The following is a 16,684-nucleotide window of genomic DNA, read 5'->3' on the forward strand; positions in this document are numbered from 1 at the left end:
GTCCATTCCGCTAAATTTACATGGCAACAAATTTATTATTATTTTACAAACAGCATTTGCGGTGAGGTTTTCATAATTCGTATCGGCTCATTTCATTAATATTAAAACATCGCTATGGTGGGACGAGTTATTTGAGCATACTTCTGTTGATATTTTACTAATTTTGCAAAATTTATTCATGTTAAATATGAGAACGAATGTGTTCGGTTTTATTTGATATGTCAACGCGGTGAAATTTTCTCGAAATGTTTCCTTTTATGATTTTCTATATGCATTTTAGGGCTTATTATAGGTTTCTTCCATCGTACGGTAAAAACGAATTTTGACAAGCCGAAAACAACCGACCGTCATCCACAGAAGCAAACATAACCTCAACTTAAACAAATTTGTTCGTCAAAAATTCAAAGTGAGGTTGTGTTGGCCTATCTGTGGATGACGATTGACATTTTGAACGGCCTTGGAAGAAACCTATTTGGAATTTCTATTCTTAAATTTAAAAATTCTAAAATGAAGACTTTTTCCTTTTTTCTCAACGGCTTTTCGCGACACATCGAATCGTTTTTCTATTGATAAGGTAAAAGAATAGTAGACGATAAAAAATGACTGCCGTAGTACCGTTCCAGATGCTGTTCCAGCTGTAGAGCCCTCAGAAAGAAGAAAAAAATCTACATTTTGGCACCAACTTTTTTTTCAAGACTTCTGTAGGCTTGCAGCACAAAAGTACTGGGTTCATTTACATGTGCAACGATAGTGGGTGAGGCCAGCTACAACACCCCGTACTCAGTTCCGTGAAACAACGAAAATACAAAGAATCCGGACTCTTCGAACATTCACTATATTTTTAGTCATAACTCTCGTGGATGTACTCGCACCAAGCTGTGCGTATACTCTACCTGTAGGTCGTTCCAAGGCCGACATTCGTACAACATAACAACAATTTAAAATAATTTTTTCTTGAGTTATTGCCGAAAAAATGTTTTCGGTACCCTCTGACATATCTTTACTTTTGAGCTCTTTTCACAGAAAATAATTTTTTAGGAAAAGTGGAAGATACGTGTTTCCTAGAATTGAGAATTGAAAGACGAATCCAACTCATTGAAATGGGAGACCGATTGTTCCCAAAGTTAAAAAAATCGTCTGAAGATTTGGCGATATGACTCTTAAAAATCTTAAATTAAAGAATTTTAAATTTTAATTCTTTCAAATCACCAAAGATTTTTAAAAATTCCTGAAAATTCGGTTTAATAAGCCCTGATGCAATTTGTCAAAACCTTGAATGCACCGTAATGCCATTCAGATTGAGGAATGTTTCCGGATAAAATTCATTACTAGATGTAGTGATGAAAGAGAAAATGTCGATTATACCGTTGGCATTGTGAGAGTTTGTAATTCATTTATCGTTTGAATATTGTGCGCGCAAATCAATTTAGAAAACAAATTGATATTTATGTTGATTAACAACTTGTTTCCCTTATTTTTCCGCCAGCCCATCCCCCAACCACCAAATTAATTCGCAAAATAAAAGAAGATTAAATCCAAATTCTGATTCCAACATGGTCGAACTTTTAATATATTTTAAAACATTTAAGGCTTTTCATTTTATGAATTTTTTAAAAGTATATTATCAACTTTTATGTATAAGCTCTCTTGAAAATATAATTCGAGTCATCCTCCTTTTTCAACATCATTCAAAAACTTGATACACTCTCTGTACCGTCTTTAATACACACAGGCGTTAGGGGCCGTTCATAAATTACGTAACGCTAGAGGGGGGAGGGGGGGGTATGAGGCAAGCGTTACGGTTCTAACAAAATTGGGTCAAACTTGACCCTTTTAGCGTTACAGACCCGGGGGGGGGGGTCTGAAAAATGTTGATTTTTGCGTTACGTAATTTATGAACGGCCCCTTATCGCAAGTACATTTTTTTTTTTCAGAAAACTTTCTTCAAACTTTTTTTCCTCGCAATGTCTACATCTACACCAACATTTACGCGATAAAGGAACACGAAAACGAAAAAAAAAAACAATTTTCGAGTAAAACAAACATTACCTCTTTGCATCTCACGAATACCCTGCCTTCTTATGAGAATTGGATGACCGTCCTCGCGTCGCCATATCACTCGTGGAGGTGGCTGTTGAAACAAAACAAAAAAAAATCCAGATTAGCCGGGAACATTATGAAATATTGTGATTTTCATCTTACATTTCCTGTTGCCCGACATGTTAATATGGCATCGTCTCCCTCTTGTACGGCTACATCCGTTGATGAGTCATCGCTGAGTATATCCGGTGGTACTAAGAAAATTCATTCATGAATATGAGAGAGAATTATTATGCGATGTTTATAAGTATATGTTGAAAGGCACATGTAGAATGTGTATATATAATATATGCATATATGACTGTGACATTCATATTTAAATTCGTCAAGCATATATGTATTACGCTTTGATACATAATTCCTTTATGCCGTGATATTATTATGTAAATATTTTTTTTTTGCACAGAGCAAAAAATGTATGGAAGAATAAAGAGATAACTGAGAAAATTATATGGAAATTCTTTACAAAAATATTTCTATAAAATGAAAGCATGGTAAATGTTTTGAATCGAATTGAAGCGAAACGTATTCTGTATTTATTTACATTTTTTTTTTCCTTTTTCTTTTTTCAATGTCGCCCCGTTTGAATTCCCATTTTTATAGTGGTTTCTCGGAATGCATCCACTGTACGACAATAATGCGGTGATTGTAATTCATCAATATGAAAAATTGAAGATCGAAACTTTTCTCGGTCGTCGTTGTGTGTTGACGCGTTGAGCCGAATATAATATTGAAGGCGTTTACGTAGAATTTGAATTTCGATTTTGTATGAATTTGGAAATTGTTGTCAATAATTGTCACGCTTCGCGGGAGCTCAAAAGGTTACTTCAGGATAGGCTTACAGAATACTTTGTCGTCATTCCATATTGAATATACTGGACTTGCACACATTTGAACATAACATATATAAAGCTCATAAAATTTAAAAATTACTAAAACTTTCTGCAGCTCTTCCAATTAGGGTCAGAGTTTCTGGTATTGCCCATGGGAGCAAAATAATTTTTCTGGACTTCATCTAACCGAAGTTCACGTTAGAAATCTGTTTTGTTCGGGAGCTACCCCGGAAGTGTTAAAACTTTCCAGGTATTTTATCGGGAGTGGTTGCCCACACAAACTCCGAACTTCTATGGGAACAATTACCCCCCTAGCCTCTATTTACTCGTCACTGGGTCTAACTGCAATGCAACTTAAATTTTAATCAAAGAATCCAAGGTTCAGAATCAGGTCAGATTGTCTGAACCAGACGTAATCATTAATCAGATTAATTCCGGTCTTGTATTGAAATTTCAAGTAAACTAACTTGAAACCTGTCACCTGACTAGATAGATAGATTATAGGTAGGGGAGGATTCTTCAATTGAGAAGTAGGAACCCAGATCAACGATCCTTTGTTCGCTATTCCCTAACCTTACTATTTCTATCATGGAAATTTCCCTGTTTTCGATAAGAAATCATTAAGGCACTTGTCATCAAATGATGTTAGATCCACATCTTCATGATATCCGAAGGTGTTAAGCCTGAGATTGTCGCAGGTGTCAAACCACAAGAACAGGGTCGATAGACCGATCTATTCTGTGAAAATGATCGTTAAGCTTGCATTGGTTCGTGATTGCACCCTATTTCCGATCTCGTAATTTTAAGGAGTTCATTACTTCAGGATTTCGACTGGTCGGAATTAGCTTGGTATGAATTCCTTTCAGTCAAAAATCAGACTTATGCAATACTAAAAACAATCTGAAACCGTTTTTGTATAAATTGTGTGAAAAATTAAAAAATATGATTTTTCTCGTACCATTTTCTACACACTAGAAGGTCATCGAATCTGCAACCCGGTGAATCTTCACGTCGAGTCTATATTCGCTTGAAAGCTTGAAATTCCCTTTAAAATGAGCTACGACACGACTATATTCCTTTCCAGTCACATATTTTAGAAAGCTTTAAATCCAAAAAAAAAAATCTGAAAAAGTCTTGGTCGGGAGCACTTTTTGTAATTGTTCAACGGTGACTCAAATTTTTTTTAATTTTAAAGTATGCCAAATTGAAGCCACGGTCTCTACGATTAATTATCATATACACTTAAGATATATTTTTCCGCACAGCCGGCACAACTAATCTCACTATGGCTTTGGGGCCAAAAAAGTCGGTTTTCAGAGGTGCGCATGGGAGCTTCAAAATTTTTTTTTCGTATTTTCGTGTTCAGTAAACCATTCTGCATCGAACCTACCCGCAGGCCTTAAAAAATTAAAAAAAAGTTGCAAAACGCTACACCCTACTACGTAGTGTAATCGAAAAAACCATGACTTCATTCATAATTCCCATGTCGTTTATTTCATTAGTTATAACTGGATTCTGCATTCTCAACTTCCGATTTCCACTATACCATATACCATATACATACCCGTAACGGTCAGAGAAAAGTTGTACTCTGTTTTTTAAAACATTGATTAAAACTTTAACCGAATCATTCTACATGAAAATGCTTTCGTCCTGGTTTTGAAGACTAATGAAACATTTTATCGTAGCAATTTTTCGCATCTGTATACTCACAAATTGGTCATACAAAGGAAATAAAAATGCTCATCAAACTAAATGAACTGCCAACAAAAACTTATAATTAGAAATAAATAACTTAATAATGTACATGGGATATCGAATTATTTAGATGTCATTATGTGAAAATTGTAAACTAGGAAAGCACGTTGACCACAAACAAATAGGGAAAATGGCTTGGTGAAAAAACAAAGTTTCAAAAGTTTGAAAAACGAATAATTGCGACTCAAAAGTGAGGGGAAAACCACTCCAAGAAACCTGTTTCATAAATTCAAATTATTTTCTTCAAATCCAATTCCAGTCCAACTCCACTTATTCCCAAAAATTTCAATAAATTTTCCAACGAGTATCGGTTTTTCGAACTTTTGAGCATTTGGCTTTTTTTCACCCAGGTGTTAATGCATAACTTGACATAATTCCCTTCGTACTGTTGGCTTTTTTTACTTTCGCCCCCTTGTCATTCAATGTACTATTTCGTCGACGTTACTTGCAGATTTCTACACACATCGATATCACAGGTACAAATATTATGCCACTCAGCTTCACAATATGCAAAATTTGCAAACTGCCTCTGTGGCATAAAACATTGTACGAATCTCGGTGCAAACTACTTTATTAGGCTCAAGATGTGTAATTTTGACTGGAGACCGCAGTACTTTACACTCGATGAAGCGGTTGTCGAGGCTTGCCGATACTTTTTTTATCGCATATTATATTATTTCTTAGCAACCAACATTACACATTAGCAACGAATATTCAAGGATTATAGAAACTATTAACTTAAGGGTTTATAAGTATTTATACCAAAAAAAGGAGAAGCATTTCTAAAAACTAGAAAATTAGATGTAACTTGTGCGGAAATTGGCCAATGTACAGTCCGTAAAATTTGATATTTATGAAATCTATTTTATTTGTTTTCTGTGAAAAGAGCATTATTGAAATGATAGGAATTATTTATCGGTTGAACAAAATGTACCAGAAGAAGCTTATGCTCCCTTTTACCAAATATAAATCAATTATTAGTACGGTTGCATGTGTCATTCCGCTTGCCTTGCAACTTTAGATTTTTTTTTGATATCGTATGTTGTTTGTGGTGAAAAAAGAACAAATTGTTTTTCCCGAGATTGGAAAAGCGATTTATATGAAAAAAATTAAAAGTCAAATATCTCCTGAAGGAATGAATCTTTTTCAATAATCTTTTTTTTAAGAGGGTGATCCAATACCGACATTTTGTGGAACAATTTTTTTTTGGGTGAGTCCAAATGGGATTGGTATCGATACTTTCTCAAAAAGTGTCACGGAAAATTCCTCAACATTGTGGACTATTAACTTGGCCAATTCTTCGTCACGTTGGATGTGATTTGTGATAAGTGATTTAGTAAGGTATAAGTAAACTGTTTCGAAATCTGCCCAGCGGAGCCTGAACCGTTTTGTGGTTCCCAGGATATGATCAAAGATTCTCACCTACCACCAAATTTACCACCTTAAATTTGTAAGGTTTTTCTCTGTTTTGTTTTGGCAATTTAAAAACGAAAACTCGACATTTTTAAAGAGCATCATTTCTCATACCGATAATTCATAAGTAAGTTACTTAAAGTAACTAATCCCGGTAATTGATAAGTATTTCTTTCCTGTTCTAGAACTCAGAGATTTACGAGGTTTACTAGTTTTCTTCTCTTTATATATGAAATTTGCTGTATTTCATGAAAAGTCGTCATAATTGAGATCGTCAAAGGTCAATCAGCTCCTAGAAATTGATACCTACACCTTCCAAGTTCTACAACCTAAGGATTCAACGTCTCAACGAACGTACATCTGACTTTTTGTCCTATTTCATGAAAAATCGTCATAATTAAGATCGTCAGAGGTCAGTTCCTATCTGTTGAGCACTCTTCCCTCCAGAAATTGATACCTATTTCTTCTCAGTTCTAAATCAAAAGTTGCAAGGCGATCGGAGCCACATTTTCTGACATGAGTACCTGGACTATAATGATCCCTTTTGCAAAATGTGACAAAAGTACCTCATGCCTATCACCTATGACTATGACAAAACCAGTCTATGATGGTGAGCTTTCAGAAGGTTTTTTTTCAGTTTTTCGTATACTAAGATTATAGATCTTCTTTCATCGCGTGCGATTAGTGTTTTTATTTACTATTTCTACATGCGTATGCGAATAGTGTATCAATTGAGTAATCGCAAACGCGATTTAATTGATCCTGTCGATGAAATTATTTTTGTCACTGTTTATGGAGTAAGTCATCCAAAATAATGTCGAAACCTGTCGTTTATGACAACTTCGTTGTTCTAGCCACCAGACGTTTCATACTTTTTTGACCATCTTTTTGGCTAACATTTAATCTTTTAACGAGTTTGAAGTCACCAGAGGTCAATTCATAAAAAGAAATGACGTCTTCACGGTTCACTATCTTCCCTATCGTAGAGCTATAAAACTCTAGCGAATTCAGGCCGTTTTTCTGGCTCTGAAAATAAGCCCAACATTTCGTCTATATCGAAGCATTAAAATAAATCCGTCAATTCGTAAATCACATAAATTCGGACTATCCTTTCGTATTCGTATTCAATTTTATGTTTAACTGTGCAATGTCATTTTTTTATGAAAGTCGCATTACAAAAAGTAAATTTGCAACGCATCCGAATATCAATTACGAACAAATTACGCTATATATGGGGTGGTAATCTCCTCAATTTGAATGAATCGAATTGAATTAAATTTAATTTAACTTTAAACTCATCAAACTGCTAATTAACGTGATCATAAAAACCAAAACAATGGATTCGAATAATTTGCTTAACATTCTGCATGATGGAAATTACAAACATTCCCACACATAGAAGTTAAAAATGGCATTGGGAAATTCTCAGTTTTTAATTGAATTGGGAAATCTATAAACCGTTTTATGACGAAAATCTAATTTGCCAAAGCATGTAATCGAACGAATATTTGAAATTTCCATCGAAATTATTAAATGTTATTGACGATAATATTTTAATAATATTGGATGAATAATAACGGGCTAACATACTTTGGAAATTCGACTAAATTTCGCCAACAAAATATCCCTATATAACAGCCAGTTCATGCTAGGAAACGCTAGTTTCTCTACACTGAATGTGATCCATATTATGATTTTGGCAAAAGTGGATAAATTCATTAAATTGCATGATGTTTTAATTGAACGCAAGATAATTTAAACATATGCTTGGCCAATATCTATAATGGATGTTAATCGAACCGTAAAAACCATACTGTATACAATCATTTAATATGATTATGGACGGGTATAATATTCCGATGAATATATACAGTGGGTACAGAGAGCGAACCGATAGTGCTTTGTTTGGCAGTAAATCGTTTTCGGTCGTAATTTGTGCAAGTACATAAAATAGTTGTGTAAACGAGCTGCAACCGATGTAATAATCGAACAGGAAATGTAATGACGTTCTGGAATAATGGCATTAAAGTTGTTTTATATCCGGCTGGTTCTGTGGTTGCTTCGGATGAACAGTCTGACAGTCTTCGGATACAGGCTTCTCAACTGACAATATATATTTGGCCTTCGATTGCAATATGGTGGTGACAATAAAGTTTCGCTTCCAAGAGTCTCAAAGACTTCAGTCCAAATTTTCGGTCATTCCGAATAAAAGACGCGTTTTCATGTAAGCTTTGATCGTGTTGAGAAACAGTTTTTTTTTTGTCAATTATGATGTTCCAGAGTATTGCTCAGTAGCAGATGGAGAAACGAAATCGACATTCTTGTGGAAGTTCTGAAACCTTAGTAGGGCTACTACATAGTTGGCAAATGGCACGGTAGACTTGAATATGAATGAAATAAATTCTGAAGCGTGTTTTTTTGTGTATCGGTAGTGGCCTTAAGTGTTGTCCACTGGTGACTTCCATAGGTCCAGCCTTCGAGCAGTTCCGGACATAATTGTTCGGACTTGTTTATGTATATCACGAGTCAACGTATCTTTACTCAATGAGTGTACTGCCTGTTGATAAACTTGCTGTCGTCGAAAAGGTGGCTCATTCAACTACACAAGATCGTGAATGGATTAACTAAGCACAATTTCACAATTCGATACAATCACGATGTTCATTCCCACCACACTCGCCATGCGGACAACTTAAGATGCCCCGACCACCATCTAATCTTGAAACAAGAAACGCATGAATACAACAGCCTCTGTAAATGACCTTCGACGTTTGAAGTGTATAAAAACTTTCAAATCTAAGCTGAAAATCGAAGTGATGAAAGGAGCCACTGATTATAACGTGATATCGCCTTTACTTTTTCTTGAATTGAGATGTGCAGTTTGGATGTATGAATTTGCCGTCTGCAAATTCGTTTTTTTGCTGTGTTAATGGACTGAAACATCATTCGTTGCAGTTCTCTTGCAAGCTCAATCGTTATGACACGAGGCATTCTTACTTGCTCAAGAAACCTAAAATTTCTTCAAATTATGGCAAACGATGTACGATGTACAGTGGTCTTCCGTCAATTATTAGAAATTCTCTAAACATCAATCCGTGCATGGAAATAATGTTTTCTTCCCGGTAACCTAGTCAAAACTTCCCGGTATCCCAAAATTTTGACATTTTAACAATGCTATAACCTTTTCGTGACTTTCTTCTGTATGAATTTTCACTCATCAATTTGTACATGAGAATGTTTGTAAAGATACTAACTGCACGAGATCCATCCTTTGATATAAACTCATTGGAAAATTATCTTCTGTTCTAATCTGCCAGATATGTTGGGCATAACCATCTTTCGGAAATTATGCCGTAATTTACTTAAATATAAAAAAAGAAATTCGCGAGCGGAGCGAGCGATATTTTTTGAAGATTGATTTGTGATGATGCATAAATAGGACCATTCTTTGAAACTGTGCAAACTCAACATTCTAAATGAAACTTTAATTTGAGCGAAAGCGCCGCTGAATTCCCCCTGTTAGAAACTTCCCAATGGGTTCTTCCCGTTGGTAGAAACTTCTCGATAAGTTCTTCCCGCTGATAAATTTCCCGGAGAGTTCTTCCCAGTGATAGATATTTCCGATTACCCGGTGACAGCTATTTTTCGGTTAGTTCTGAATTCTTCTCGCTGATAGATATTTCCCGGTGTGAGTTCTTCCCGGTGTGATTTCTTCCCAGTGATAGCTGTTACCGATTTCCCGGTGACAGCTATTTCCCGGTTAGTTCTGAATTCTTCCTGTCTAAAAAATTTCGATTTTCCAACTATGGTAGCTCCTTGAGCATGGACGATGGGTGGTGAAAATGGAAAAGGTTCGAAAACTCAAACAAATTTTATGAATTCAGATGATTTGTATTGGATCGACTACTGACTTCAGCATCACATAGACGAAAATTGATATTTTTAGAACGATAAATCCAAGCGAAACAACAAACAGAAACGCTATGTTTGATAGGTCAACTTAAAAATAGATTTGAATGTAGTCGCCGCCAATGTTTTTTGTCGTCTGAAAGTGTACCAGCGACGGCGTCAGCTAATCTATTTTTTCGGTGGTGTAGTGCAAGGTAAATTTAGTGAGGAGGTAATGTCATTTTTTAAAATGACTTTCTATTCCATTTTTTGCTTTAAATGAAGGGATGAGATGGCGTTTGTATCGAACTATCGTGCCACCGCACATCTGATTCGGTTATACAAGACATTACCTCCTCACTATATTTACCTTGGTGCAGTGCTTCATTGGAATTCGATATTGATATTTCTTTAAATTAAATTTTTGTGTCAATAGCGCACTTCAGTTTTAATTGTTTTAATATTGGTACCAATCGATTACGTTTTAAAAAAAATTACTTTCAACAATGTAGCAAATACCAGGTTCTTATTACCACTACATTATATCATTGGTTATGTTTCGTCATTAGTCTTTGCAATTTGCATAGCTAGTTACGCGCACACAACACATACAACATCATTTAATCTAAACACAAACATTCAAATCAACTGAAAATTTGTCCAAATAACCTAAATATGCCATAAGCTTCACGTATTGTTAGTATGAAAACTGGAAACAGTTGCTTCGCTTCATCGAGAAAACTGATATTTATGTTCCATTTGTGAAATCATTTTTTTTTATGAATTCCAACTTAGTTTCGGTTTAGTTTCCAACAAACAATGTTCAACCACCTCCACTAACAAAAGAAACTTTTCAGACATTACTACAGACATCTCAAAAGTTGCACTCGGTTTTCTTCCTAAATGTTTAATTCAATTTACCATTTAAACATGACACAAACGTGTAATCCAAAAAAGGTGCGGTGTACTATACAATCGAAATTATAAAATGTTCTATGGTCCCCCCTGTTTTTTGTTTAGTGCGCGCACTTAACAGGTTAATTTTAACATAAAATTATATGGAAAGGAGTAAAACGGTAAGCAACCGCCCCCCGTAATAGAACTGTAAATCAGTTTTGGTACTTTTTGCATAAGATATGAACCCGATTTTCGTGTAACACACAGCTTCAATAAAGTAATCACCCACTTAAAAACTTGAAAATGTTGTACAAAAAGTTTTGGCTTCACCATAACATAAAATATAATAACTTTCAGCAATTGATAAAGTTTCATGTCTGTACGGGAGAAATTCAAGCATTTTATTTTCATCACATTGAGCATTATACAATTTATACGTATATATACACAGTACAGCGAGAGAGTAAAAGGAAAACGGAAGGTATATAGCTGAAAGCACATTGCAGGTAATAAAATCATTCTGAATAACATTCTTCAATTTTCAACCGGTGAATATTTCCATCACACAACACACGCCACACTCATGCTGACAATGAAATTCTTCTCGCCTGAAATATACTCTTTTAATCTAAAGTGTTTTCAATGGTATACGTCTTCAACACATCACAGGGGTTTTTTCTTCTTCTTCGTGATCTCAAACATTCTATCGTTCTGATACATATAACAGGCGAGATGTGTACACCTCCCTGAGTTACTGATTGAGTTAAAAAAAAAATTATTTCAATAAAAGAGAAAAACGAGAAAAATAAATAAATTAAAAAAAAAACAAGTAGTTAAGCTAGAGGAAAAGAAAACTTTTTCTCATTAAGTTTATTATGTGCACCGAAGAGCCGCAGATTTATTTTATGTCACAATATAAATAGGAACAGAAGGAAAGAGAAACCGGCTGCAACAAATTAAAGTTTATATTGCAATTTTTTATTAGTTTTCATAAAGTATAACTTTTTTCGCCGTTCGTTTCGTGTATCATAAGTTTGGTTTGTTTTTTTCGTTACCTTACGATTCATCGTCCCATTTCCAGTTGGCTATAATTTTACAGATGAAGGAAAACCATTTCCCGTCTAAGTTTATGAGGGATTCTTTCGAACTTCGACTGACCGAAATCGGCTCTATTTTTTCTGGGAGTTTTTTCTATCTATGCCTAGATAGGCCTTGGAGGGATTCTTTTGAAAAACAGCCTACCGAAATCGGACGCATTTTCTATTGGAATTTGTGCCTAGAAAGGACTTCGACCCTAGTGGCCAAAACCACTTTCAAAAAAATTCTTCGAAGTTTGTGTGGCTGGTCAAAGGTGAGCAAAAACCGAAAAATTGCAATTTTCTTACAAAAATTGCTCCAGTTACACGAGCCGTACAGGGTCGTGTGGGGTGTCATTAGAAAGGTAATCACATGTACTATTGAGCCGAATAGGGTCTTATTGGGTTTAGAATTCATCCACACTGAAATATGTGCAGATAAAGTTTTTAACCGAAGACGTACACTGTTCTTACTGAAATTTCTCGAGGTACACAAAATGTACATGGTCGTGTGGGGTATCATTTGAAAGGTAATTTTATGTGCTTTTGAGCCAAATAGAGACTAATGTGGTTTGGATACATATGCGATGAAAAAGAAGTTGAAATGTTTAAGTGTCCATATTTCATCATAGATGCATCCAAACCACATTTTGTGTACCTCGAGAAATTTCAGTAAGAACAGTGTACGTATTCGGTTAAAAACTTTATCTGCACATATTTCAGTGTGGATGAATTCTAAACCCAATAAGACCCTATTCGGCTCAATAGTACATGTGATTACCTTTCTAATGACACCCCACACGACCCTGTACGGCTCGTGTAACTGGAGCAATTTTTGTAAGAAAATTGCAATTTTTCGGCTTTTGCTCACCTTTGATCAGCCACACAAACTTCGAAGAATTTTTTTGAAAGTGGTTGTGGCCACTAGGGTCGAAGTCCTTTCTAGGCACATATAAAAAATTCCAATAGAAAATGCGTCCGATTTCGGTAGGCTGTTTTTCAAAAGAATCCCTCTTGGTGATTAGGCCGCAAAACCAGTCTCAGAAATTTTTGATCTTCCATACCTGGTTGTCGTAGTCTGGGTTTCATTACCGTAAGGTGGCGAGGACACGGATTACCAATATGCAGTAGTTCATTGTTGGGGTGGAACACACACTTTTTTACTGTTAGGTAGTCACGTGTCAGACTATTACATAATATTGGTATCGCTGTAAAGCAGAGGTCCTCCACTCTCAAAATAAATAACAATTTAATCAAATAATTGCATTAGTGAGGTCATCCTCATCAAAGTTCACCGATTCATCGATTCAGAAAAACTTTCCGGAAGTCATATTTTCGGCCGTTTATCATCAAATTTTTTGAAGGTAATATTTGCCCCAGGAGCACTCGACCTCATCTTTCCAACAAATCCACACACGCCCGTGTCCTTGCCACCTTACAGAAATGAAATCCGGACTACTAAACCCCATTTTCGACCTTTGGGCAACTTGTCACCAGCCAAGTATGGAAGATGAAAAATATCTGAGACTGGTTTTGGGACCTAAGCACCAAGGCCTAACTAGGCATATATAAAAAAGTCACAGAAAAAATTTCGCCGATTTCGGTCAGTCGAAGTTCAAAAGAATCCCTCATATAATGTTTCATGAGATTAGTTTTAAATGATTCCCCGTTTTAAGATAAATTCGTTAATTGAAACGAACTGGTTACCGTTTCATTTGTCAGGTATGATAGTCGTGTTACCATTCCTATCATATTTATACTATCCATAAATGTCTACTAAAGCCAAGTATATGTATGGGCCATCTGTCAAAATTTTCAGTTCGTGTGGAAAAATGTATGAAAATTTCATTTTACTGCGAACCGACAGGTTGTATACTCGATGTGTTATACACTTGACTAAGTATGTGAATCCTGATTGGAGGAATTTGAATGAGTGCGTGAGTGTGAGAGAATATGTTCGCGAAACGAGTGAAGCCGAAGGCGGAACGAGTGAAATGATTTCACTTGAGGATCGTGTATATCCCAGTGTTAAATCATTCAAGCAAGTGCTTATGACTTAAGTATTAGGCCAATTATATACTTGTACTGTCCATTTTCCGGACAGTTCAGAAAATGGATAAGTTGAAGAAAATTTGCAAATTTAACCATCATGCAAACTACCTATGTCAAATTTCATCCTATTCTCGAGCACTCAGAAAAATATTTGTGCGAACAGGGACGTTCTTAGCTCGTTTTAATTAAGTCGCTGCATTATTCCCACAGCTATTTTATTTATATTTTGACTGCCTTCTTTCTATTCCTCAGTCTGGTGGAATGTTTTTTTTTTTGAACGAGGGCCGGATATTTGTTGATATTTCGTTGACAAAGGATTTTCAAGAAGAAAATCCTCTCAGGATATTGTCTTTACCGCTTTGATAGATTTTTTAGGGTTGAGAGAAGCAGTGTTTTAGCTTCCAATAACAATTTTGGGTTGCAGTAGTTTTTCCAGCTCTGAGAAAACTCAACATTTTACCGAAATTGTCATAAACAGTTCGGCGTAGGGTAATTTGGCACACTGTGCTAAAACAACGCATTTTTCAACTATACCAAAATTTTGTAAAAGGAGTCATTAAGTGGATGACATGGCTAAAAAGCATTTGCAGTAATAAACTTGCGTGTGCGAGTTCACCTTTTACGTAGTTTAAAAGTGCGTTCTTTTGACACCGTGTGCCAGATTCCCAGATACCATAGTTCAGTTTTCTCAGCCAAGGTTCAATCCAATATTTAAGAAACGCCTTACAGCGGATACATAAAAAATAAAATACACAACGCACAAATGTATGCTTTTCAGCGAATCATAGATAACTCTTAAGAGGCAGTGCCACTTTGCTGAAAAGCCTACATTAGGGCGATTTTTCAATACTGGATTTTAGTTTACTTTTGATGATATCTTTCCACCAGAATCCTTTTTCAAAAATGTACGACCGCAATTCCGGACACGAATGTGTTAGCTTTCAACAGAAAATAGATTTGGTTGTAGAGCTGGTCAAACGACTACAACCAAAACTAATTTTGATTTAAAGGTGGTCGGAATTGCGGTCGTACATTTTCCAAAATGGATTCTGATGAAAAGATATCAAAAATGAAATACGAGGCACACAAATGTAGGCTACAATTTTAGCTAAGTACCGGTGCCTCTTAAGGCGCTACTTTGGAAATGTGAGACATTCTGACGTTATTCAAAAGGCAAATATTTTCCAAGTGAGCGCCTCAGAGCGACCAGAATATATTCATTTCTGATTTTAGATCTGACATTTTTAAGGAACTCATAAAATATGTTATGGCCGATGAATTTCAGTTACGTCCTGTGTTAAATAAAAGTGAACACAGAAACGGTCCCATAACGGTCGGAATGCATTGGTGAATTTTTGTAGAGAAAGTTGGGTGCAGTAGTAACTGAACTTCTTCAAATTAGGTAACAAAGTTTTGTCACATTCATAACAACAACATTTACTGTTCCACTCAAGAGTGAAACGAATTTGTGCAAAAGTTCAGCATTGTTATTGCATTAAAACTACAATGCGACTATGTAATTATATTCGGGCCAGCACCGACGAATTTAAATAGCAAAGCCGTTGAGCACTTCCAACAAAAATTTAAATATTTTTTTTGCTTACCTTGTACATCAATGCATCCAACTTGTTTTATCATTTTTAGCGTATTTATTTGGCACATGTAACAACCTCTATCAGTTTCACGTAATTGTTTGATGCGCAATCGCCATGTGGAAAAGTCTTCGTGTGTTATAGTTATTCGTTCGTTGTGTGTCACAACACGCTCTTGCAGAGCTAAAACTGTTTGATCCGATGCCCGCAGCCATCCGACCTATATTTGGGAGATGGAAATGTACAAATGAAAACATTTACAATGTGAAGTGTGCTTTTAATATTTCAACGTAAGGTTCCATCGGAGTAATCATCTTCATTACAATTTACATTAATAAAATGGAAAAGCAAGACGTTAGACTGTTAGAGAACTATAAGAACCGACAGTTTCTCGCCGTATTTCAAATGCGTTACCACATGAGTACAACTTTACAGCACGTAATGGTATATTGATATTCGCTATATCATAAATAAATAACACGAATTGGATTTAATCCGACGACGCTTATTCTAATTCTCTCCCTGTACTCTTTTTTCCATTTTTTTATGTTCATTTTACATTAAAAATTGTACACCACTCTTCAGCAGAGTTTTAATGATGTTGGAATTTCAAATATTCAACCTTGTTCGTTTAATTTAAAACAGCAGTGTAACAAGCCTTCGAATTGGAATGTTTCACATTTACCTATATCAATGGTAAACGAATGCCGCTATCATGTTACCCTCTTAGAACGACCTTTAAAAATTCGAAAAACCTTCGAAATAATACCTTTCTGTCTTGCTGGGATAGTAGACATTTAGAGTAGATTATAGCAGTGCTTAGTAGATTACAGCAGTGCTTAGTAGATTACAGCAGTGCCTAATATAGGTTAACTCAGTGCTTAGCAAATCACAGCAGTGCTTAGATTACGGCAGTGCTCATGTAAACGGCAGTGCGAATTGTTGTGATATCCGAGCCGAAGTCGAGGTGGCTTACAATAAACGACATATTAGTAGGTGACAGATGGAATGTTAAATATACCGACTATGTAGCGTGTAATAAAGGTAGCCTGTTGTGTGCATGGCAATGCATACG

General features: G+C 35.6%; 1 protein-coding gene across 3 annotated transcripts in view; it reads right to left on the reverse strand.

The window, feature by feature from the left end:
- The window catches only part of LOC119084433 (lachesin), a 106,932-nt gene that overhangs the window by 59,657 nt on the left and 30,591 nt on the right, over positions 1-16,684 (reverse strand). For all 3 annotated transcript variants that reach the window (XM_037194412.1, XM_037194411.1, XM_037194413.1), the window contains 3 exons: positions 15,622-15,829; positions 2,203-2,294; positions 2,050-2,131 (listed from right to left, as the gene is read on the reverse strand). In XM_037194412.1, coding sequence (XP_037050307.1) covers positions 2,050-2,131; positions 2,203-2,294; positions 15,622-15,829 — 382 coding nt within the window. The remainder of the gene's footprint in view (positions 1-2,049; positions 2,132-2,202; positions 2,295-15,621; positions 15,830-16,684) is intronic.

The sequence above is a fragment of the Bradysia coprophila genome, unplaced genomic scaffold, assembly GCF_014529535.1.
Source record: "Bradysia coprophila strain Holo2 unplaced genomic scaffold, BU_Bcop_v1 contig_732, whole genome shotgun sequence".
NCBI classification, from domain to species: Eukaryota; Metazoa; Arthropoda; class Insecta; order Diptera; family Sciaridae; genus Bradysia; species Bradysia coprophila.